The sequence below is a fragment of the Ciona intestinalis genome, unplaced genomic scaffold, assembly GCF_000224145.3.
Source record: "Ciona intestinalis unplaced genomic scaffold, KH HT001169.1, whole genome shotgun sequence".
Lineage (NCBI taxonomy): Eukaryota > Metazoa > Chordata > Ascidiacea > Phlebobranchia > Cionidae > Ciona > Ciona intestinalis.
In genome coordinates this window covers 1-26277 of record NW_004191490.1, presented here as the reverse complement: position 1 = coordinate 26277, position 26277 = coordinate 1, and the positions used below count along the sequence as shown (strand labels likewise).

At 39.2% G+C, this 26277-nt stretch overlaps 2 protein-coding genes across 2 annotated transcripts; one reads left to right on the top strand and one right to left on the bottom strand.

Moving 5' to 3' along the window:
* Positions 1-1138: 1138 nt before the first annotated feature.
* LOC100180323 (adhesion G protein-coupled receptor L3-like) lies at positions 1139-26252 on the bottom strand. Its single transcript, XM_009863705.3, has 16 exons — positions 26151-26252; positions 25805-25963; positions 24696-24827; positions 9704-9830; positions 9172-9450; positions 8622-8766; positions 7757-8020; positions 7345-7456; positions 7002-7132; positions 6036-6208; positions 5245-5392; positions 4602-4757; positions 3674-3842; positions 2793-3038; positions 2251-2460; positions 1139-1919 (listed from the first exon to the last, which is right to left on the bottom strand). The coding sequence occupies exons 1-16, from the start codon at positions 26160-26162 to the stop codon at positions 1719-1721; spliced, it is 2664 nt and encodes an 887-aa protein (XP_009862007.2). The 5' UTR covers positions 26163-26252; the 3' UTR covers positions 1139-1718.
* On the top strand, positions 18335-24377 carry LOC113475700 (cytochrome P450 1A1-like). The gene is made up of 8 exons (XM_026840267.1): positions 18335-18584; positions 19032-19224; positions 19442-19543; positions 20451-20598; positions 21259-21471; positions 21926-22357; positions 22812-23021; positions 23394-24377. Exons 1-8 carry the CDS (start codon positions 18446-18448, stop codon positions 23709-23711), a joined length of 1755 nt encoding a protein of 584 aa, XP_026696068.1. The 5' UTR covers positions 18335-18445; the 3' UTR covers positions 23712-24377.
* Positions 26253-26277: the final 25 nt, after the last annotated feature.

Genomic DNA, 26277 nt, shown 5'->3' with positions numbered 1-26277 from the left:
TCCCCTAGATACGGTAGGTTTAAAAGGCTAGATAAATTATTATAACGTTGTGATATTGCTCTGGAACTTTTTAAAACTTTACACAAATTAACAACTACCGTATGAAACACGGTTCCCTTTCTTTATGATTTCCTCTCTATGAATCTATCCTAACTTTAAATAATATTTTCATCCTCCTGTTACTTCACAATTGAATTTCACTGCACACAATATCGCGTTATGCAGCGACTGGCATTGTTCGTTACTGTGATGTCATAATAGCCTAAACGTATTCGAACATCGCATGCGTCCACCAATCAAATGGAAACTTCTTTGTTTTCCAACAATGCCCTTTCACTAATGAACCAATGAGATAAGCAGACAGATCAACTGTTTATGACGTCACAGTCACCTCTGTGCAGTTGCTTTCGAATAATGCGATGACGTCAGTAGATCACATGACATTCCAGAAATAGACCAACCCTCACGTCTGGAATGATAACATGGACGTCTGAATCTCAAAGCAGATGTTGCAACTACATTTGTTTGTTTGGTGTTCGAACGCTTAAAACGATATAGTAGGGTGGGGTAAGACGGGATACTTTAAGCACATAATATTAACAACGGTCTACGAGAGTCGCCAGGATAAGGTTCTATATATCTTTGAATGTTCTTTGTGTGCTACCAAATGGGACGAGAAAACAGAATGTGAAGGTGTCCCAGCTTCCCCACCCTACTATATTATTTCAATATGTTTGACAATACTTAACGACGCCTTTACAAGGTGGTTAGCGCGTCCAATTGCTAATAGAATACAGTTGTGGATTTGTGTCCTTGTGCAAGACACTTAGCACCAAAGCGTCTGGGTTTCCAGATGTATAACTAGTAACTACCTCTGTTTACTTAGTGTCCGGGTTTATTTTTCGCGGCTGCTCAACGAATAAATGTAACCTTTTTATCCTCGCGTGAGGGCAGTCGTTATAAAACAGGTGTTATGTTTCATCGTGCCAGCTTACGAGTTACCATGTATGTAACTTTACCGGTACTTCCCGTATTTAACAATGTTTTGTTCTACTCCGACCTTCGTTACCGTGACCGTAAAGATAAAAATACATTCATTCATTTAAAAACGTAGACCTATGACCTTATCACATCAAAACAGTTTCATCTACATTTTATTCAAAGCAAATTATTTACATATTGGTCAGTTTCAATACAACCATGCATCCAATACGTTTGCAATGAAACTGCCCACAAACCGTGTCATATTTACCTATATTTACAATAAAAAAACACAAACTACAACAACCACAGCACTTGTACCTCAAGTTGACAAATATTTACAAAATCTATAAAACTTCATATTACAACCAAAACCAGCAATACAGCAGTGTGGGGTAAGGTTAGCAAAAAAATCCCATATTCCCTAATTGTATTTTTAACAATTAACAACAAACTTTAAAAGTCGTGAGGAAAGGAATTATTCTTTGTTTACAACCAAATGGGACGATAAAAGTGAATGAAAACATGAGCCATCTTACCCCAACCCGATATATATTGACAAATAACTAACAAAACATAGCTGATACATGATTTATCGATTATATGTTAGGATACGGAATACAGTTGTATAATTCTTTGCCAAATGAGATGATAAAATTAAAACTGTCCCATCTTACCCCAAAATTAAAACTATCCCACCTTACCCCACCCCCTATCAGAACCCATCAGATGTTCTTTTAATCTTCTTTCACATTTTTACTCCCCTCCATCCAACCATCCTCATCTTCCAGCTCCGATTCATTCTCGATGCTGTTGAGTCCGGAATCGTACGACATTTTCATCTTCTGCTCCTCATCCTTCCCAAGCTCCCCAACATCCGGAGGAGAGTCCGCATCAGTGCGCGAGATGTGATCCGCGAGGAGTTTGTTCAACTTCACCTGTAAAAACAGAATTGTTTGATTACAATAACAAAGTTCATACGCGCATGCCTACAACCCAGATGTAATGGGTTCAAGACTCGTTGCTGGTACCATTGTGGGCGTATGTGTCCTTGGGCAAGACACCTAACGGCAATTGCTCACAAAGTTACATACATGCCTACATGGCAACTCATAAGTGGGCACGAGGTGTATGAAACAGAACACCCGTATTATAAAGCTTTTAGAGCTATTAACACACAAAATCATTAGTGGTTAACGTTAAAATGAAAGAAAAAAACGTAAACTGTAGAAAACAAACAAAGTAGTTCTAATGTAGAAACACACTTACTTGAGCTTCCTTGGGCAAGCTTAGTTGGCTCAAACTTGTGATGAACTTATCATTCTTCACCGGCATGCCCGGTAACGGGACGTTCTTCTCTGCATCCCTGGTATCGCTTCTGGGACTTCCCCCACTAGCGGGGGTTCCTGTTGGAGTTAACTTGGTTTCTTCGTATTCCCTTCTCTCCATAATAGTGGGAGGGAACTTGGACGAAAACATCTGAGATAAGGTTGAAGTGAATATGGGTTGAGGAAATGAAACGGTTTATTGAAGTTGTATGGAGCAGTGGTTCACACATTTGTCTCTGCTACACATATACTATTGGTATCAGAATGGAGAATCTCCATTATTAGAAGTGCATGGACTCTTAAAAGACAATAACAATAATTACAATAGTAAAGGCATTTGAATTAACAGCAAAACGATTCCAGCCAAGAGCCTGGAAGTTTGGGCCATTCAAAGATACTTAAGTTACAATCATTATTGAAAACTAATACTAGAGGTTTATTCAAGCCCCAAACAACCACAAATTTCAAACCCTTCCAACCCACCTGGGGAAAGAAACTCAATATTGCTCCCAACTTCCCCGCCTTTTTTGAATCTTCAGTTTCGCTCTCCTGATTGGACAACGTGGATGGGGTCGGTGTTTCGAAGCTAATGCTGTTCCTAAACCGTCGTAATCCGTTGGCTACGTTCAAACTAAGAACTCCCGGTTGGTTTCGTTGACCTCGTGTTCCAAGGCCTTGTGTGGACGATGACGTCACAAACCATCGGTGACGGCGCGCATCTTCTCGGACCTGCATAGATATCTTATAAAATAGTTGTCATAAAGACCTTATATAACAGAGGGCATGATTATCTTATATATTAGATGGAGTATAGATATCTTATATAATAGATGTCATAGATATCTTATATATTAGATGTCATGGAAAAGAATATAACTGGGAATTTATCCTGTATAACAATTTTGTTGTATGTTTATAATTTATCTTTTCCTTTACAGTATGAACAAACTTAAAAACGAGAAATCTTTAGGTTGGGAATTAATCCATTCGGTCAACCCTCAACCAAACCCAGATCCCATGGCATGCCTCACTGCAGGATCTCATCCATATAAAATAGAATGTGCATCTACAATGTTGGGGTAATGGGCCAACTCTGGTATAAACCCCAGGTTCCATGGCGTGCCTCACTGTAGAACCTCACCCATATAGAATAGAATGTGCATATACAATGTTGGGGTATTGGGCCAACTCTGGTCTAAATCCCAGGTCCCATGGCTTGCCTCACTGTAGAACCTCACTCATATAGAATAGAATGTGCATATACAATGTTGGGGTAATGGGCCAACTCTGGTATAAACCCCAGGTTCCATGGCGTGCCTCACTGTAGAACCTCACCCATATAGAGTAGAAGCTACAAATCTAACCTCTGAGTTGCACAAGCAGTGAAACACGAATAGAAAGAATCCTTGTAGTGAGTTGGTTGTCGCGAACACGTATTGGAACAATAGAGTATTCTGACTCAGTGAAAGCAAACCAAATATCCAGGTTGTTCCAAGTAAGGGGAATAAGAAGATGCTTCCTTTGACTGCATTCCTGGAATATTGGGATCAGGTTTATTTGGATGATATTGGCCATTGGGTTTATTATTCGTTGCTTCTAACATTGCAGGCGTATATGTGCCTGATGTAAACACATAACGGCTATTTCTCCAACCCAGTAGGCAATAATAGGTTGTCGAATTTGTATACTATACAAAAAACCAATCACCTACAAAGTTACATACGTGGTACTGCGTAAGCAGGCACGAGGTGTATAAAACAGAACATCTGTGTTATAATGATTGTCATTGCCCGCCATGCGAGGATAAATAAGTTACATCTGTGGTAACTTGTAAGCGGGCACGAGGTGTATAAAACAGAACATCTGTGTTATAACGACCATCGTTGCCCCGCCATGCGAGGATAAATAAGTTACATACGTGGTAACTTGTAAGTGGGCACAAGGTGTATGAAACAGAACACCCGTGGTATAATGACTGTCGTTGCCCCGCTATGCGAGAATAAATAAGTTACATACGTGGTAACTTGTAAGCGGGCACGAGGTGTAGAAAACAGAACACCAGTGTTATAACGAATGTCGTTACCCCGCCATGCAAGGATAAATAAGTTACATACATACGTGGTAACTTGTAAGCAGGCACGAGGTGTATGAAACAGAACACCTGTGTTATAACGACTGTGGTTGTCTTATTGAGGACAATTCACACGCCTTAATTTATCAAAACACATCAACACACAACAATACTTTACACATTCAAAACACCCATGATTCAAGATCTGAGAACAAACCAACCTGAGCTTCGATACTTTAGCGTGATTTGATTTCTCAGGTTGTATGTTTATAATGACCTTTATAACAGTGATAAGTATGACTGTGTTGATGAGTATGACAACCAAAGCTGGGGCAGCAAACGCCCAGATTGAGTTGTCACTTGGGGATAACCAGCAACTGTGGGGGTAAATATTTGCGTTAGGTTAGTACTACTCAAGGTTTTGGGCCGAAGGGTTCTTTTCTATATGGGTAGATTTGGGGTAGGATTGACTTTTACCCCAACACCCAGGGATTAAGACCAGAGTTGGCCCGTTACCCTAACACCAAGGATGCTACCCCATGAACCTCACCAGATGTTGAAGCCTGTCACTTCCCCAAAAGTAGGTGACAAGGGCTTTAATAGTAATGGATGGGAGATCTTCCCTTGACAGCTCAGCCAAGGTTAGATGCTTCCCCATAACTTTTACATATGCTAGTATACTTTAGTAATAAGATTTCACAATCGTATGCAATTATCAATCTAATGACTAATGACACATTTCTTTGAATATCACATCACACATGTGTGTGTTTAGGCCACACCAAATACATAATGACCGAGTGGTTAAGCATTTCCTCACATTGTAGGTGCCTATATCTCTAATGTTAGATACCACACACTTACATCCCATTCGTTCCAAGTTTAACATTTAATATTCCCATTGATACTGTGAGTATGAAGAGGGGAACTCCCCAACCCACTACCATATACCTCTTCACCCAACGTCGAGCTGAAACGAAAACTACGACAACTTGCGAGTAAAGATGGACGCCTGTAACGAAGTACATTAGTCATGTTGGCAACTCAAGTCACTAAAATATATTTAAGTTACATTAATTCAATCTTATACAGGTAGTCAGTGTGATGCTTGCCTCACTGTAGGACCTCACCCATATAGAATAGAATGTGCATATACATTGTTGGGGTAATGGACAAACTCTGGTCTTAATCCCAGGTCCAATGGCTTGCCTCGCTGTAGGACCTCACCCATATAGAATAGAATGTGCATATGCATTGTTGGGGTAATGGACCAACTCTGGTCTTAATCCCAGGTCAAATGACGTGCCTTACTGTAGGACCTCACCCATATAGAATAGAATGTGCATATACAATGTTGGGGTAATGGTTCAATTCTGGCCTAAATCCCAGGTCCCATGACATGCCTCACTGTAGGACCTCACCCTTATAGAATAGAATGTGCATATACATTGTTGGGGTAATGGACCAACTCTGGTCTTAATCCCAGGTCCAATGGCTTGCCTCACTGTAGGACCTCACTCATATAGAATAGAATGTGCATATACAATGTTGGGGTAATGGACCAACTCTGGTCTTAATCCCAGGTCAAATGACATGCCTCACTGTAGGACCTCACCCATATAGAATACTACAACCTACAACACAACAACCCCTACCCTCAATAAGCATCCAAGCCAACACAGCCATGTTGAAATAATAAAGTAGCACAGTCACGATGACGCAGCCCGTTCTTGATGACTCAGCAACTTCTTCGAACAAAAACACGAGGTCAGCAAATCCAACAGCGAGCCCAAGGTTGAAATGAATTTTCATGTTTTCCGTGTGGAACCTGGATGGGTGGAGTGTTATAACATTTACAAGCAACTAATACAATAAAATACTCAATCTACAACTCCATTAGGTCAATGCATTATGCATACATACATATGCATCTTTGGTTTATACATCTATAGAAGTCTCTTGTTTTTAATTTTGTACATAGATTTGTTGGAATTATAGTTGTTAAACATACAGAACTTCTACTCTGACTGTGCTTGTTGGTATATACACTTAAACAGCAGGTTATGTTTACATTTGTGTATAGGCAACTAACAGCAGGGTAAAATTTGTTTGCATTGATTAATGTTAAACCTGTAGTGGGTGGATTGTTACAACAAGATGTGTGTGTTATAAATAAAGTGGGTTGGAATGAAACCAAATCAAGTATATGAGTGTTGTACTAATTCTTGTCTGGTGCCATTGCTTAGTGGTCAGGCACTTGTATCCTAACTGTAGGATACAGGCACGGGTCATGATAGGTGTATGTGTTGTTTGGCAAGATGTTGCTCCAACCCAGGGGTTTTTAATGGGTTTGAGCACCCTGGTTAAGAGAAAACCTATTACAACTTTACCACGGCACCACTTGCTTATTAGGCAATTAGAAACTGTATTGGTCACACTTGGAGCGCATTCCATTTGGGCGAAGATAATTATTCTGTGATTGGCTTGTTGGGGTAATGGGTCAAAAAAGGTCCAAATCCTAGGTTTTGAAAAAGGACTTCACCCATATATGAAAGAAAGTACAAAACCAAGGTCATCCAACAACAATATAGCCAATGATAGAAAGTAGAAAGTTAACTTACTTGAGTTTAATGAATGCAGCGCACATGAGAGTCACCCCGATAAACGACAGAACGCACCCAACTTTGGATATGATGGATAGCGCCCTCTGGTGGGTGGCAGAAAGTTCGTTTTCTTCTTCGTAATCAACGATCTGAAATATAGAAGTTTTTTTTATTCCATTTTTATCATTCTTAGTTTTGTGTTTATAGTAGTCAAACCACGATTCTGCTACCATTATTGGCATATTTGTCCTTGGCAACGACAATTGCTCCAACCCAGCGGGCACGAGGTGTATGAAACAGAACACCTATGTTATGACGACTGTTGTTGCCTTGCCATGCCATGATTAATAATTAAACCAACCTGTAGTAGCACAGCAAAGCTAGTAAGATGAGTGCAGCTACATACAGTGTGCGTGTGGTTACTTGACATCACTTCACATCCTTTAGTTGACCACGCACCACCTTCGTTATGTCTGTTGGTAATTTGTATGTTAATTAAATGTAAGTTGACTATGTGCTTATCCACACACTGTAATAGCTTCAGCAACTCAACTGTGGGCATGGGAGTGGCAACCATGAATAAGTCACTCAAGTTCCCACCCACGAGGATATAAATGACCAAACCATCCAAAAGTCATGTCTGCTTATCCACACACTGTAATACTAATAAAGGTTGGAGCCATTCTTGTCTTGCTCAAGGACATGTAAAGCCCCAATGGTTGTGTAGCATTTATTTCCAGTATAACCCCCTATCCACACAGTGACAAACTTACTCTGTTTGAGCTTCCCAATAAACGCAATCCAAAGTTTCCTCGCTTTTCGATATGATTGGTTCCGTTCGATTGGGCGATGACGTGGCGTTCAATGGTTGGTTGTCTTCATCTGTGATGTTGCCTCTTGCTGCCCTCCAGTGGCGAAACACAATGATGACCGGGTCCTCCTGAAACACAACATCCGGAGGAGGAGGGATCACACTGGTCGTGATAACGGCACTGTTGACCACTGAGAGTCGAACCCTGGCTTGTTCCGCGAGTAACCTTGGAGTAAGGAAAAAAATGAGAATGAGTGTGACTGATTCAATACAAGCATAACAGGTCATATATAATTGTCTTTATTTTTATAAGTTTATGTATCCTTGGAATAAAAATATAAGAAAGGAAGAGTTGGTGTATAAGCTTTGATGTTCGCAATGACATTATGTAGATTTGAAATTTGAATGAAAACACAAACATAGAGTCAGAGACACAAGCTTACTTTTTAATATATATATATAGTAGGATGGGAGAAGATGTGACACCTTTTCATTCTATTTTCTCGTACATTTTGGTAGCAAACAAAAAACATTCAAGGAATTATAAAACCTTGTCCTCGCGACTTTCATAGACCATTGTTAATTGTTTCATACAATCAGGGTATTTATATATTTCGAGCTAAAGGTGTCCCATCTTCCCCCACCCCACTATACATGTGCTGAAAATGTTTTTTTTTTTGTTAAAATCTAAGTCCCCACAAAAAACTAATAAATGATTTCAGCGCCCACTGGCGGAAAACGCTGGACATTTCTTAAATTAGTCTTATGTGAACGAAAGTGTGAAAATGTGACCTAGCTAACTAAACACACAAACATGCATTGCATACCTGTTCTCTTCTTTCCTCGTAGGCATAGCATGGTCAATATTTTTGTACCTCACGTTTATCACCGCAGATTTGCGTCCAAGCGCTCTGCGGGGTAGGGTGATGACGTCATCAAGAAAACCCCCTCTTCCGGGAATCCTTGTTGTGTCTGTGTAAATGGTGTGTTTATGTTATGTATACCCAAGAGCATAGCTTTAATAAATAGGCGTGTTTTTTTATAAAATGATAAAAATATGTTATGTGTTGCGTATAAAATAAACTAACTTGACAAGTGCAAAAATGTATATAGACTAGGCCTGTCTGAAATTCGCGTCTGTTTTACAAGATAAGAAGCTCACAATTGTAAGAGAAGCACCAGTGAGACCAGACGGTATGGGTTCGATGCTTCATGCTGCTTTATTACGGGCATGTGGTTACTCGAGTTGGAGACCTTAATGGTAATTGCTCCAACCTAGTGGTTGCTCATCAATTGTTTAAATCGTGAGCCGTGACGCTGTCCCCATTTCAAGTAAACAAGTTACTTGAATTTAGACAACATGAAGCTAAAACTTACAGGTTGATGACGTTTCTGGTGATCTGGTCGTTCCTGAAACTCCTGGTGAAGTTGGAGGCGGAAATATGTAAGGTTTGCTCGTATCCTCATTCCCATTGTCTCTCTCCTCATTTCTATTATCCTCTCCCTCCTGCCCATTGTTCTGCTCCTCATGGCTGGAGCTCTCTGATTGGTAGGAGTAATAGGAGTAGGACTCCTCGAAACTCTCGTACTCTTTGTTGCTCCTAGGTGAAACTTCTTCGCGGAAGTTGTCGTTCTCATAAACGTCCATCCAGAACGCTAGAATAATGGTAGCATTATGTGCAAAACTAAAAAATGAAAACAATTAAAAAAAAAACTACAAAAACAGAAAAGAAAATTATAAAAACTTCAACTACAATAAAAATATTGGCAACAGTCAAAATCTCCCCTATTATAAAACGAAAGCATAAACAAAAAGAACAAGAAAAAAAACAATAAAGAAGAACACAAGAAAATACTTCAACAACGAAAAAAATAACTTAAAAAATAATAAAATAAAACAGAAACAAACCGACAGAATCGGACTGTGCCGTCACTCGTTGGGTTTGGTTAAGATTTCCCAATAATCGACGACTAACTTCACGACTTAGGACCTCTGCTGACGTCACAATACCTGAACTTCCGGGCGACGCGGGATTCTAGAATAAAAATAATATGACGTCATAAATAAATTTTATTAAAGACAATTTGGTTTACTTATTACGTCATAATCGCGTAGTTTTATTTTATTTGTTTCTATAAATGACATGACAACTATGATGGGTATTAATTAACCAAGTCTATATAGAGTAGTGCGGGGAAAATGGGACACCTTTTTATTCTGTTTTCTTGACCCATTTGATAGTAAACGAAGAACATTCCAAGAATTATAAAACTGTACCCCCGCGACTCCCATAGGCCATTGTTAATTTAAAAAAAAACACGATCAGAATATTTGTATATTATGTGCTAAGTTGTCCCGCCTTCCCCGCCCTAGTTTATAACATACGCGAATAAAGAATTCGTCGCGATGTTGCGGTTAGAGCGCTCGCCTCTAGACCACAAATACCAGAACATTTAAAATGCCGCAAACTATCCACACGCAACGTGTAATCAAACAATACACATGTATGACTCGACAATTTTAACGTGGTTAACATTGTAGCATGCTTAAACAGCCACATATATTACTGATGTATAAAGTTTATGTTGTGTATTTTGCTTCGTTATATATTGGGCTAATTTTATTATATTTATACACGACGTGGTAAAATACGGTTACCTAACCCAGTGCTCTTTAACCGGTGTACATGAAAATATTCCAGGGGTGCACCAGTACAAAAGGGTATACAAGGTTGCATCACAAACTTCAACAATTTTCAGCAATAATATTCAGTTTTAAATTTTTTAACAAATTCAGCCACTTTCCTACATTTTTTATATGAATTCTATATCTTGTATCACTGGGAATTGCGAAACTAGTCTTCTTTTTAACCGCAAACCACCTGTTTCTAATGATTTTGATTAGCGGTGCTTTTCGACTAAACAGCAACTTATTCTCGAACCCATTTCTCGTTGATGACGTCATTAGTTTTACGTTAAAACAATCAGGGGTGCATGAGTTCGTCGCAACAACTTTAGGGGTTCACCAACCCAGGAAAGGTTGAAAAGCACTGATCTAACCTACATCCTTTCACATGCATTTAGTGCTGCCCGTATTTTAACGATAGCACATATTTTCTATTTGTTCGTAAACTCTGAAACTTTTTTATCGCATTCACAGAGATGAAAATATACGTTTTATTTATCCTTACGATTTAGCGAACATTAAAGTAATTAAAACAACCGAAAGAATGAACTCAGCAATAAAACGACAGTCGTTAAAACACGCTATGGGTAAAGACTACTTCAGTAAAAACATTAAATAAAAGCGCGACTCCTAAACACACAAAATTAAAAACTTTATTAAAATGGCTCGCAATTTTTTGGTAGTTAACGACGTAAAAAAGTAATTAAATATGCGAATATTTGTTGAATGGTGCTTCGTATACGGGCACGACGTGTATGAAACAGGACACCTGAGTTATAAAGACCTTCGTTGCCCGCCATGCGAGGTTAAATAAGTTTCATCCATTATTACGACTTGCTAAATTCGAGGTAGTTAACTTTGTAAAAAGTTAATATATTTAACTCTCGTGTTCAAACATAGGATACCCGAGTTTTATAATCCCGTTAAACTATTAACCAAGTCACGATTATCTGACCACGTGACACGAAGCTTCCAACTTCGCGTGACAAGATACTCGAACCGCTAAACGTTTATGACGTCATGATTCATAATCGGAAAGTTATTCCCAAGATTCTGTGTCGCATTGTCACGCAATAATGGAAAACAACTCAAAGTTTTAGTCGCTTGCACGCAATAATGATAATAAACAATCAACACTTGCGAGGAAACGCGCCCGTGTTATAATTAGGGCTCGCAATATTCCCAACAGTGACGTCATAGTAGAGTAAAAACGCAAGTAACGATGGAGACAATCCAAGAGAAAGCGTCTTTGTTTACAAATGATTGAAATAAATTTGGCGAATCTGATCCTGGTCTCATGAAGTTGGACAATTCTCGAAACGAAATAACAGTCAGATTCAAGTGTTATGAAAAATATAACCAACAAAAATCCTTAAGTCCAACGAATAGTTTACTATTATAACCTTTATAGATTTGTATCCCACGCACCATCTTACCCCAGCAAGGTATTATATATATGTTTGTGTATTTGCGGTTCAATACCATCTTACCCCGTGAAACATGTGCCATCTTACCCCAACCTACTATAAATTGTTTTCACATAACTACTGCAAATATCACTAGAACAAAGTTCGTAACCGCTTTGAAGCAAACTACGTCGATTTGACATCGCGTGCGAACATCATAGCGAGCGAACTTCGTATCCGCTCTCATATTTGCAATTAAAAAGTGCGCGTGCGACCAGATTACGGTACCGGGCACTTGGTAAACACACGGTTCGTTGTGTGGGGGAATCATTAAAGTCGGTGTAGAAGTTAAAGCTTCGCATGATCCCGTTGCGTGAGAGTGGGCGTGAGGCGAAGCAATCGGAAATTCAACTTGTGTTTTGCGCGGCCATGTTTTGATATTGGTTGCGCTACCATATATATACGTGGTAACTTTCAAGGCCCCGCCACGCGAGGATAAATAAGTTACAAACATTTTGTATGAGTGAGGTCTTACGACATACGTCAACCCATGGGGAGCTGGGGTCAGGTTGGCCAACAATCAATTGCCACCAAACATACTTTTAATTAGAATATGTTTAAGTATAAAATGGAACCTCAATAATTTATGACCGTATATGGCAGCCGAAACGTCGTCAAAATGCATTAAACGTAAATTTTAAAACCACAAACGCATAAACAGTACTGTGGGGTAAGATGGGAAACCGTTAGCAAATAATATCCCGTATTTTCTAATCTAGTTTTGAACAATTAACAACGCTATTTAGAGTGATGAGAATACGGTTCTATATTTCTGTGAATATTCTCGCGTGCGGACGATGTTTCAATTGTCATTGTTTAATACGCGGTTGTAACAGTGACGTAACAATATCGCGTGCGAAGATATGACATCACGTTTCAGGTTTGACATCGGGCGAGTTCATTTGTCACGTGATCACGGGAAAGCGGAGTTAAAAGCGACGACGCCGAGTGAGAATTCAATCCAGTGAATAGACGAGCAGGAAGTGCATGGACTGGTAGAGCTTCGATGTATAAGTTACGTTCATTTATATCAGATGTATATGGACTGATATAATTTTGAGATAAATGAAATTAGTGGAATTTTTAGATTCAACCGTTTTTTGCGTTTTTTTTGTAAAAGATTATTTCAGTTTATTATAAATGATATGTACTGTATTGTAGCTTGTAGGTTTAGCAGCCACGTTTTTATTTGACATTTTTACTCAAGTAGTTTTCATGGCTGTTGTTTTGCTGCAAATTTAATTCTTTTCGTTGTTTTAATTAATTTTTTCTTTGTTTTTTTTTGCATTTGAAAGATACAATTTATTATATTTTGTGATATGCAATACGCGCAGAGGGGCAACGACAGTCGTAATAACACGGGTTGTTATAACTAAATATTACATTTACCCCACACTTGAAATATTGCGTTGTAGCGCGTCGTTTGTTTGTGACGTAACAGAACAAACGAACCAGCGTCTTAATCAAATTTGAGATTTGAAACCGGGCGTACGTGAGTGCGTGACGTTGTGGGAAATATTAGAAATTCTTGCGCAGTTGGGTTTGTGTTTGTTGCTTAGTTGGGGTACGTATGACGGGGTTAACCAATTTTTAAAAATACAGACTGGTACGAAGCCACCTCTTCAATAGCTGATTGAATGAATGTAATTTACTTTATGTCATCTGCGTGGCCGAAAAACGACAGTCGTTGTAATACGGGTGTTCATACACCGCGTGTCTGCTTACGAGTTGAGATGGCTGTACACAGTATCCGGAATTCGTCCGTTTTGTCTGTTTTGTCCGGATTTCGCTGCCGCATGCGGAATTGGACACGGGTTTGCATACGCCTTCGCATGCCGGATACTGTGTACAGCCACCTTTACCAAGTATTTTGCTGAATGTAATTTACTTTATGTTTGCGTGGCCGAAAAGCGCCAGTGTTGTAAACACGGGGGTTCATACACCGCGTGCCAACTTACTTTACTAAAGCGCTTTGTTACGCTTCGGTTGGGGTAACAGAACGTTTGGATTGGTTTTAAAAGGAGGTGACCGCGTACCGGTTTGTGTTTAAAATACACTTGAACAAGTGTTGGGCAAATAACGTCGGTTGAACTATAACCTGTGAGATATATCTATTGTAGATTGTGGTTCAATATAATGTTTCGGTTTGTTTCGCGAGTTTTCATTCACCTTTATCGTTCTTTTTGATTGTAAACAAAGAATATTTACAGATTTAGAAAACCGTATCATCACGACTCTAAAAAAGCGTTTTAGATTGTTCAAAACACGACCCGGGAATATGGGATATTATTTGCTGGATATCCCATCTTACCCCATATTATTATAATTATCATTTGAATTTTAAAACTACTTTGTAACAATTGTAAGTTAGTAGGAGCCCGCGGTGTAACAATACCCATTGTTTTGTTCTCTCCTTGCAATAATACAGATTATGAGATCATAATCGTAAGAATGATAAGTGGCAATAAATCGTCTTGTGACGTCACAGACCGCTGGTTCGTGCGCCGCAAAATTCGAGAAAATTAGAAAATAATTCGCAAACTTGGGTTTCGAATTCGCTGCAAAATGTCACGAAAATTGCGTGAGAAAAAAAACTGATTCGTTTTGCTAAGTTTAATTTGAATTGGTTTAATTATGTATATAATTGTTTAATTAGTTCGGTGTATTTTCGTACCCTGCGCGCGTTAATTCGTACCCTGCGTTGAACTGTCAATCAAAAGTTTGAAATTGTTTTGCAGAAACTGTGTTTCGAAATTCATTTGATAACTTGGCAGTGAGCATGGGGCGATTAGAGCAATAAAGCAGACATGAATAAATACAGGAAATATTGAATTCTTTTTAACTTATGGTTTATTTAAACTTGGATTGATTGAAACTTGGCTTAAAATAAACCAGTAGCGGAAACTATAGGAGTTATAAGCAGAGATGACTTTGCAATATTTTAACTCGTTGGTATTCTAGTATTTTGGTGTTTCAACTAAACTTCAAACTAATGTTTAAGATATTTGGATTATAATAGGCGTTGTTTAAATATCTGTTCATTTCTAACAATTTGTGTAATCGTGTATCTATTATTTATGTGTTTGTTGGTGTGTGTTTGTTTTTATGTGTTGTATTTTCTGTTTATTTGTTTGTGCTTTTGTTTATATGTGTGTATATACGCGTGTGTGTGTGTTCGCATTTATATCCGTTGTTTGTATTTTGTGTGCAAACTGTTGTGTTTGCATTTTTGTGTATGATAAACTATTTGTGTTTTGTTTGTTCCTATTTGCAAGTTGTCAGTTTGCAAATTTGTTTACGCATGCGTTTGCATTTGGAATGTGTGACCACGGCCTCTACTTAATATAGTAGGCCATGCTATGACTAACCGTTATATCAGTCATTGGTTATGTTCATATGTCTATACTTGTATGCAGTTCTACTAAAGGCATTGCCAGCTGTTGCAGCAACAAGCATATAGCTGTACATTGCTATCTATAGAAGGGAAACGTATAGGTATATATAGTGGGGTGGGGGGGATGGGACACACTTTCAATCTATTTTCTTGTCCCATTTAGTATTAAACAAAGAACAAACAAAGAAATATAAAACCGTATTCTCACGTCTTCCATAGATCGTTGTTAATTGTTTAAAACACGATCAGGATATTTGTTGGATATTATGTTCTAAAGGTGTCCCATCTTCCCCCACCCTACTATATGTATATGGTGTACACTGGTAAGCGTTATGTTTATTGTACGGCTGTCACGCCATAGTTACCTTATGTTTATCATATAGTACTGTGGGGTAATATGGAATACCGTTTACACCTAAATCCCATATTTCATAATTGTGTTTTTACCAACTAACAACGCTATTTTAGAGGCGTGAAGATACAGTTCTATAATTCTTTAAATATTTATTCTTTGCAACCAAATGGGATGTTGGAGACGAGCGCATTTAAACATCATATGTTTATATTTTACTGGGAAATTCAAGGTCAGATCATTCACGTGCATTTAAACAAAGTTGAACAACGACATAAAGTCAACATTAATAGATAAGAGCGGAAGTGTATGTGACATAATATAAGTAATGTACACAAAGTGTATTGTATGTTTGGTAGGTAATGTAGTTCCTATTGTGGTTGTTTTGTATGGATGGGGTCCTACAGTGAGCCACGCCATGGAACCTGGGATTTAGGCCAGAGTTGGCTTATTACCCTAACATAGTATATGCACATTCTGTTCTAAATGGGTGAGGTCCTACAGTGAGGCACGCCATGGGACCTGGGATTTAGGCCAGAGTTGGCTTATTACCCCAACATTGTATATGCACATTCTATTCTATATGGGTGAGGTCCTACAGTGAGGCATGCCATGGGACCTGGGATTTAGGCCAGAGTTGGCCCATTACCCCAACATTGTATATGCACATTCTATTCTATATGGGTGAGGTCCTACAGTGAGGCATGCCATGGGACCTGGGATTTAGGCCAGAGTTGGCCCATTACCCCAACATTGTATATGCACATTCTATTCTATATGGGTGAGGTCCTACAGTGAGGCATGCCATGGGACCTGGGATTTAGGCCAGAGTTGGCCCATTACCCCAACATTGTATATGCACATTCTATTCTATATGGGTGAGATCCTACAGTGAGGCACGCCATGTGACCTGGAATTTATATGTAAGAGTTTGCGCAACAAGTAGCACCCGTTGCAAGTTGTTTACGCTGATGTTGCAGGTTATGACTTAACTTATTGTTAAGGTTTATGATGACAGTACATGTTTTATACAGTGCGTATGTCAGCGAACTTTATTAACAAAGTTACATACATGGTAACTATAGTAAGCGGGCACGAGGTGTATGAAACACCCGTGTTATAACACTGTCGTTACCCCGCCATGCGAGGATAAATAAGTTTCATACGTGGTAACTCGTATGCTGGCACGAGGTGTATGAAACAGAACACCCGTGTTATAACTACTGTCGTTGCCCCGTCATGCAAGGATAAATAAGTTGTATCAGTAAAATTCGAATGCAGATTATCAAAACGTAACTTTAATTTATCGCTTCGAATTCGATATCGAAGATCTTCAGTTAAAACAACGAAGAGAATTAACAATTTCTAAACCAATTTACGATCATTATTTAAACATCGTTGAAATTCATGAATGTCTATAATTCACAGAGCTATCCAGCTTGCCCTTGCTATGAACTTTACCACAGTTTTGTAACAGTTAGCTTTATGGCTCAGTAATCGTAGTTATGACGTAATAGTAACGGTTTGTCAACAAGGATCTGGACCAACGTGGCTCGCCGTAAACTGCAATGTATGCGTGATGCTTACGTGACGTCTCGCAGCAAGCTTGAGGGCACATGCTATAACTTGACATTGAAAAGGTTTAGTAGTGTGGGGTAAGATGGATACTGTTAGCACATGATATCCCACCATTTCTAACTGTGTTTTATTAATTAACAACGCTTTTTTAGAGTTGTGATGATACGGTTATTGTTTACTACCAAATGTGACGAAATTAGAGCACAAAAACATGGCCCATTTTATTCCACCGTTTTACACAACAACCGATTAAAGGCAGACGTACATTGCCCAATATACTAAACCACACGCGTGTGAACGTTTCAAGATTCGCTTCGCAAATACACCTGTCAATCAAACACCACGTGGCCATATGTAAATATGCGTGAGACCTATTTTTAGATCTCTATGCCTGGAATGTCGGAATGTTGGAACTTTGTAAATCAATCCCACGATCCCTGACCTTTATAACACAGCATTAACCCGCCTTTATATTCTCAGTATATTAAGATAAGTGGTTATTTAAGATTAGAAAAAAATTACCAGAAACTTTCTTTCGGGCTTATTTTAAATATACTTGCCAGCAACAACATGTACAGAGTAGGGTGGGGGAAGATGGGACACCTTTGACACATAATAACTAAATATCCTGATCGTGTTTTAAACAATTAACAACGGTCTATGGGAGTCGTGAGGATACGGTTTTATAAAAAGCCGTTGAATGTTTGTTTACTACCAAATTGGAGAAGAAAATAGATTGAAAAGGTGTTCCATCGTCCCCCACCCTACTATATGTATATATATATATATATATATATATATATATGTATGTTTAGTTTTAAAAAAGTTTAATAATCCGAAATTAACATTGTATGGTTAATAGAAATTTTATAATTTGGAATTGAAAAGGTTAAGAATTACTGACACCATGGTTTTAAATCCTTTTTGTTAAACTGTGGGCTTCATGTTCACTATGGGACTTGAGATTTCGACCGGAGTTGGTTCATTACCCTAAATCATGGCGCGTTCTATTCTATATGTTCCCACAGTAACGCCATAGCATAATTGCATAATAAACTTAATTGGGCCTGAGAAGGTTTTTTGATAAGGCGTTAAGCAAAGCTATAGTATTAAAAGAATTATTTTATCAGGTTTAGGTTTATATTATTTTCGATAAGAAACTGATCGTTTCAAACATGAATTGCGAGGAGCATTCAATTCTCGGAAACTTATCCACTCAGCTATGCAAACCACACGTCGTTGTCGGTTTTTCTATTTTTATCTTCGCTTGCAGTTTACGTGTGATGCTGCAGCGAAATATGAGGTCAACGAAAGGTAATAGAAAAGTTCGTATGAAGTTCAACTCACGCCGCATAATGGCAAGGCTGCAATTAAGTTCTTATCAATTTGCTGCCGCGTGTTGTTGCGGCTGGGCATTTACGCCGGAATTTTTGTTTGATACGTTTCTAAGGGAGTGAAGGGAATCAAAACTACTGGGTTTTGTGGTGGCTGTTTAAAGTCGAATATGAAGTTTGTTTTAAAGCGGGTTAATTTAAATTTCTGTCACATGTGGTTGGCGCTCGTTTCTAACTCACTGGTGACGAATTCGAGGCTCCATGCTGCTACCATTGTGGGTGTACATGCCCTTGGGCAAGGCACTAAACGGTAAAAGCTCCAACCCAGTGGTCGCTAATGAGTTGTCCAAATTGTCAGCCATCCATTAAAAAACGTCTTAACCAAATGGCATCTGTTTCATTTAAACGTTGATTTAATTTCTGGCAGGTAATAACACGAGACTTATGACGTTTTGGGAACTACCCTATCCAAGGGGATTACCCATCATTGGGAATATTCACCAGATGGGGAATTTCCCGCACGTGAAACTGACAGAATGGTCAAAACAATTCGGGGATTTTTATCGAATCAAGATGGGGCGTTATGACGCGTTGGTTGTAAATGGGCACGAAAACATCAGGTAAAATGGGCACGTTCGGTTTAATCACCCACAAAGTTACATACGTGGTAACTCATAAGCGGACATGAGGTATATGAAACAGAACACCGTGTTATAACAACTGTCGTTGCCCCAACACGCGAGGATAAATAAGTTACATTCATTCATTCATTTAGCTATCACTTAGCTTGGTAATAAATTATAATTTCTAAATTTATTTAAATTTTTTCACTAACAGAAACTGCCTCGCGAAAAAATCCGCCGCGTTTGCTGGAAGACCTCCCTTCGAAACATCCAAGTTGATCGAAGAAGGACTCAGTATTAGTTTCAGTAATTATAGGTATTTACCTTTGATTAGGCAGTAAGCATGAGGTGTATAAATGCACTATGTGTGCCTGGTGTAAAAGTAGACACCCATGTTATAACTCGACAGTGGGCATGAGGTGTATAAATGCACCATGTGTGCCTGGTGTAAAAGAAGACACCCATGTTATAACTCGACAGTGGGCATGAGGTGTATGAATACACCATGTGTGTCTGGTGTATAAGAAGACACCCATGTTATAACTCGACAGTGAGCATGAGGTGTATGAATACACCATGTGTGTCTGGTGTATAAGAAGACACCCATGTTATAACTAGACAGTGAGCATGAGGTGTATGAATACACCATGTGTGTCTGGTGTATAAGAAGACACCCATGTTATAACTTGACAGTGGGCATGAGGTGTATGAATACACCATGTGTGTCTGGTGTATAAGAAGACACCCATGTTATAACTTGACAGTGAGCATGAGGTGTATGAATACACCATGTGTGTCTGGTGTATAAGAAGACACCCATGTTATAACTCGACAGTGAGCATTAGGTGTATGAATACACCATGTGTGTCTGGTGTATAAGTAGACACCCATGTTATAACTTGACAGTGAGCACGAGGACACCCATGTTATAACTTGACAGTGAGCATGAGGTGTATGAATACACCATGTGTGTCTGGTGTATAAGAAGACACCCATGTTATAACTCGACAGTGAGCATGAGGTGTATGAATACATCATGTGTGTCTGGTGTATAAGTAGACACCCATGTTATAACTTGACAGTGAGCACGAGGTGTATGAATATGTTATAACCCGACAGTGAGCATGAGGTGTGAATATGTTATAATACACCATGTGTGTCTGGTGTATAAGAAGACACCCATGTTATAACCCGACAGTGAGCATAATACTTTTGATTGACAGCCCGGAATGGGAACGGCAGAAGCAATGCACCATCAAGGCATTGAAACTTTACACAAGCGGATCAGACAAAAGATCAACAATGGAAGAAACCGTATCCTCCCATGCAAAACAACTCGCAGAGGATTTAATCAACTCTGCAGACCAGCAGGTAACAATACAATTTACTATATCGGCTTTACTAAGTAAGTTACATACATAAATACATTACTATATAGTAAGATGGGGGAAGATGGGACACCTTTTCACTAGATTTCCTCGTCCCATTTAGTAGTAAACAAAGAACATTCAATAAATTATGAAACCGAATCCTCACAACTTCCATAGAGCGTTGTTAATTGTTCAAAACACGATCAGGATATTTGGATATTATGTGCTAAAGGTGTCCTATCTTCCCCCACCCTGCTATAATAAAATGATTGGCAAGTTTTGTATATAGACTTATTGTTTTACTTTGGCGGATGATTCATTTGGCTGTAATAATGTAACTTATTTATCCTTACGTGGCGGGTAACGACAGTCCTTATAACACAGGTGCATGAATATGATATAAAATTCTCCCAAAACAATAACCCACAAAGTAACATACGTGGTAACTGGTAGGCCTAAGCGGGCACGAGGTTTATGAAACAGAACACCCGTGTTATAACAACTGTCGTTGCCCCGTCATGCGAGGATAAATAAATTACATACGTGGTAACTTGTAAGTGGGCACGAGGTGTATGAAACAGAACACCCGTGTTAACGACTGTCGTTATCCCACCACGCGGGAATACACAACTTAAACAACTTTAATTACATTGATTTCCAGGGTTTAGTAGGCGACCTCCACGACACGGTGATATACAGCACCACCAGCGTGAGTTCCACGATTTGTTTCGGGCGAAGTTTTACAAGGCAAGACCCGGAGTTGAAAGAATTTCTCAGAAATTTTCAAAGTTTCGACAAAGCCATGGGCGCGTCTCAGATTATCAACTTTTGGCCATTTTTAAAATACTTTCCGGTGCTGGGAAAGTCCTTTCGGGTAATTTCCCATAATTTATATAGTAGGATGGGGGAAGATGGGACACTTTTTTAATCTATTTTCTCGTCCATCTTGGTAGTAAATAAAGAACATTCAAAGAATTATAAAACCTTGTCCTTGTGACTTTCATAGACCGTTGTTAATTGTTTAAAACACGATCAGGATATTTATATATTTTGTGCTAAAGGTGTCCCATCTTCCCCCACCCCACTATACTGGTTGAAATATTGATGCTTGTATATTTTCGCGTGGCAGGGCAACCACAATTATAACGCGGGTGTTTTTTTAAGCGTTCTAACAACTGTGCCACGGCGCCAGACCGATTTTTTTTATTTCAAATCATGTAAAACTATTAAAAACAAGTATATTTCAATTTTGTGGCGTCATAGTTTAAATATGTTACGTCACTATTGTTATTACGTCCGTTGTTCATAGAAATTTAATATTTGTTTAGAATCTCAAAACCTACATGGACCAGTATTGGAACTTTACGTTGTCTATGTTGGAACAACACTGGGACACTTACGTGCCCAACAATATGAGAGACTTGGCAGATTGTCTGTGGGCCCAAAGCAACCAGGTTAACAGCAATGGCACGGCGCCACGCCACACAGCAAATGGCGCCACAGACGAGTTGAAGCCACGCCACGCAATGAATGGTGCCAACGGTAATGGTATGACACATCACAATACGAATGGTGACGTCACACATAGCAACGGGATTAACGGGGAACCCCCTACCAAGATAAACCGTCAACTAACGGATCAACAGCGCCGTATAGCGTATGGCGCAAGCGACGCATTCGGCGCAGGTTTCGACACTATAAGCGCTATGATCACGTGGTCGATTTTCTACATGGCCGTTTTTCCTGAACACCAACGAAAGGTAATTTGCATTAAATGATTATCTACGTATATTTTCTCACATTATGTTAATGGCGACGTGATTTTAGCTTCGAATAATATAGTAGGTCGGGGGAAGATGGGACACCCTACCATTCTGTTTTCTCGTACCATTTTGTAGTAAACAAAGAACATACAAGTAATTCTAAAACATATCCTCACGACTCTCATAGACCTTTGTTAATTGTTTAAAACACGATCAGGATACTATGTGCTAAAGGTGTCCGATCTTACCCCACCCTACTATAAATCGAATAATGACATACTAGATCAGGGAAAGATGGGACATTTTTTCAATATATTTTCACGTACCATTTGCTAGTAAACAAGGAATATTCAAAAAAATATAAAACCGTATCTTCACAAATCCCATAAACTGTTGTTAATTGTTTAAAATACGATAAAACACGATATAAAATCATTATATGTCGTCACAGATACGAGAAGAAATCGACCGCTTAGAAACGTCAATGTTTTCATTACGTCATCACGGTGACGTATGTCCATACACACAAGCATGGTTGTATGAAGTATTACGTCATATATCGGTCAGTCCACTTCTTGTACCACATTATACGGTTAAACAAGTTGAGGTAAACGGGACGATGATACCAGCGGGGGTGGTGGTTTTGTTTAATGTGGCAAATGTAAGTAAATATGAATGTATGTAACTTATTTATCCTTGTAGTCAATGAAAATCGTTATAACACGGGTGTTCTGTTTCATATACCTTGTGCCCGCTTAAGAGTTACCACGTATGTAACTTATTTATCCTCGCATGGCGGGGCAACGACAGTCGTTATAACACGGGTGTTCTGTTTCATACACCTCATACCTGCTTACAAGTTACCACGTATGTAACTTATTTATCCTCGCATGGAGGGGCAACGACAGTCGTTATAACACACGTGTTCTGTTTATTTAAATAACCATTGTTTTTATACGCTTTTAAGATAGTAGTTCTCAAACTGTTTGTTTCTTTAACAGCAGAACTTATATATAACTTATTACTTATACAGGCTGACAGAGATACTCGAGTTTGGGAAAACCCCGAACAATTTGAGCCTGAGCGATTTCTGGCACGAGATCCAACCACTGGGGGCGCAAGAGTGGTTGCAAGTGAAACGTCGAAGATTTTAAATTGGGGGGCGGGAAAGAGGCGTTGTCCCGGAGCTGAGTTATCCAGACACGAACTGTTTATTTACATTGCAAACCTGGTAAAGTTATGTTACATCGAACAGGCAGTGGAGGGAATCGAACCCGCGATCCCTTGGCCTTGTACCCCAGGAATTTCAACCAAACCAAAAGCTTTCCGAGTCAAAGTAACGCAGCGTTGATTTTGGGGTCACGGTGTGGGACCGCAGCAAGTATTTCAAAGAAAAATAAACATTTTAAAGTCTTCACGAAAGAAATCCATTACAAGCTAAAGATAAACTTCGTAAACGACGCAGACAGCGCCAGTGACGCAAACGACGTCGATGGCGCAAGTGACGCGAATGACGCAAATGAGAGGATGTATTTGTTAAACCAACTATAAATCAATAAAAATGACGAAACAAACGACCAGAAACACAAACCGGCTTCATATTTTTTGTTTTTTCTTTTTTTTATATCCATATACTCTTGCTCGCAAAAACCAATCTCAGTCGTTTACTCGTTTTAAATTTCAGGGATTTTAATAAATTAACCATTTCGTTATTAGGTTTACACACTTGGAGTGAATTTTGTTAGGTTTTTTTAAGATTATAAACTCCATGCTTCTACACAGGCATTATGTATTATGTTTGGGAAGAAATGTTAAAACACAAATTTTACTTCCAGTGTCGTTTCTCATAATTGATCAAAATACTTCGTTTTTTTATTTTCCCAACGCATTCTGTTTTGTGCACATGATATCCTTATCAAAGATCTGTGGTTTGGGCAGATTTGACCCATTACCCCAACACCTGTATAATCAACGCGCGCGCAACCTGTATATTAATAAACAAACAGTGTTTTCGTGATTTTTTGTCGATTCTTTGGTTGTAGGTTTAGTAAGAGACAGGGGAACCGCCCGATGCGAGACCATGTTTATTTCAGCGTATCCCCGTAAGACGCACATCCAAGCACTGTACCAAAGGTCGCATCAACTCCTAACCAAAGTGTAACAGAGCGATTTGCTTGGTTATAAACGGGGATGGCTACGTACCAATATATATAGTTTAGATATTGGCATAAACCGGTAAAGTATAGGGGAACGTCGTCGTTCGCAAAAGATAATTTTATAATTTTTGTTAAAATATTACGTCATGAAAATATTACTTCATCAAATATTACGTCACCTTTTGCGTCATCGTCCACGCAGATGCGTAGCTTGGGTTGATCATCGAGCTACTGACGTTTGCAACGACTTTGGTGAACTCTTGTACGCCTTCTAGCGGCGCGGTGGAAACAGGATTCAGCCCAACGACCAACTATGGGGAAACGAAGTGTTTAGTTAATGATTCATTAAAAGTTAGGGGTCGCTTATAAATCTACATACGTCGTAATCATACCCTTAAATTAACGAAATCACATATGTAAATAAAAGTTGTTTATGTAATAGACGTACGTACAAAAAATGACTACCTTGGGTGGGATTCGAACACGGTTAAATGTTAAAAAGGGAAAAAGGATTGGGTCCTGCGATATTGACTGGGCTGTGACACTCCGCCTATTCACAGGCGCTATCCCGCTACTGATCAACGTGGGAACTTTTGGCTGCTCCCTTTCGGGCCTCGCCCGGTTCGTTCCTCCTTAGACAACCTGGCCACCCCAAGCTCCCCCGGGATGTCCATATTGACGCCGAGCTTAGCGCTGACGCCCGATCGACATAGGGCAGAGCGCCACATGGCTCCCAATCTCACGCCGTCCTCCAATCCAAGCCTCCAAGTAACTGGATTACAGGCGCACGCCACAACGCCCGGCGAGAATCGAGTGTCGCAACCTCGTATATAATAAACCAACGAGACGCTCCGCCCACTCTTTTGTGACGTCATTTGATTGACAGGCGCGACGTATAAACAGTGACGTGAAAATAGACAACTTAATGCTTGCGAACAATAATCAAAAACAATTGCCTACAAAGTTACATATACGTTATACGTGGTAACTTGTAAGCGGGCACGAGGTGTATGAACAGAACACCTGTGTTATAACGACTGCCGTGGTGACATGGGAACAATATAAATGTAGTTCATGCGATAATTTCGTTAAGGTAACATCGGGTTGTCTAAATAAACCACTGCGAGGTAGATGTTTTTCACCGGACTACAATCATTTAACAACCTAATTTAAAGAAAGATATATTTCAACATTCGTGGGAATTTATATGTATGAACGTTTTTCTTGCTTCGCATACAAAAAGCTTGGTATTAATTATAAATAGTTCCCAGATAATTATATCTCGAACCTGTAACGACGTTCCCGCTATTTCTAATTCGCTTGGGAGAATGGTCATTGTTTCGTCATCACTCGTCTCATTGTTCGGCTGCACCATGTCCGCTAGTGACGTCAGTATATTGTTTGCGTCATCAATGCTTATTTCTGTCAAGTTTTTGAGGCGATCCACCTGAATGAGGAGAATTTATATAAATATTTATCATCGTATAAGGCAGTCAAGCAAGAAAAAAAAATAGAAAAAATGAAAAAGTTGGAAAAGTAGGAAAAAGTCGAAAAAAGGCGAAGAAAAGGTGAAAAGTCGGGGAATAGTTACCCCTCGACCCCTAAATTGTACTTTGTATATATTTCCCANATACCTGTTTTTCCATTGATTTATATTTCTCAGACTTCCTTTCGAAATAATTCCATTCGACGTCAGCGTACGGATCGTCAACCAACGTGCCAGGTTCGTTGTAGAACACAGATGGCGGAGAGTCACGTGCT

Excerpts from the sequence above, each read along its gene's own strand:
- LOC113475700 (XM_026840267.1), top strand. The coding sequence starts at position 18,446 with ATGAATTGCGAGGAGCATTCAATTCTCGGAAACTTATCCACTCAGCTA. Across the intron at positions 20,599-21,258 it reads TCAACTCTGCAGACCAGCAG|GGTTTAGTAGGCGACCTCCA; the intron begins GTAACAATACAA and ends ATTGATTTCCAG. Across the intron at positions 21,472-21,925 it reads TGCTGGGAAAGTCCTTTCGG|AATCTCAAAACCTACATGGA; the intron begins GTAATTTCCCAT and ends ATATTTGTTTAG.
- LOC100180323 (XM_009863705.3), bottom strand. Across the intron at positions 8,767-9,171 it reads ACCAGAAACGTCATCAACCT|ACACAACAAGGATTCCCGGA; the intron begins GTAAGTTTTAGC and ends CCATTTACACAG. Across the intron at positions 2,461-2,792 it reads TATTGAGTTTCTTTCCCCAG|ATGTTTTCGTCCAAGTTCCC; the intron begins GTGGGTTGGAAG and ends ACCTTATCTCAG.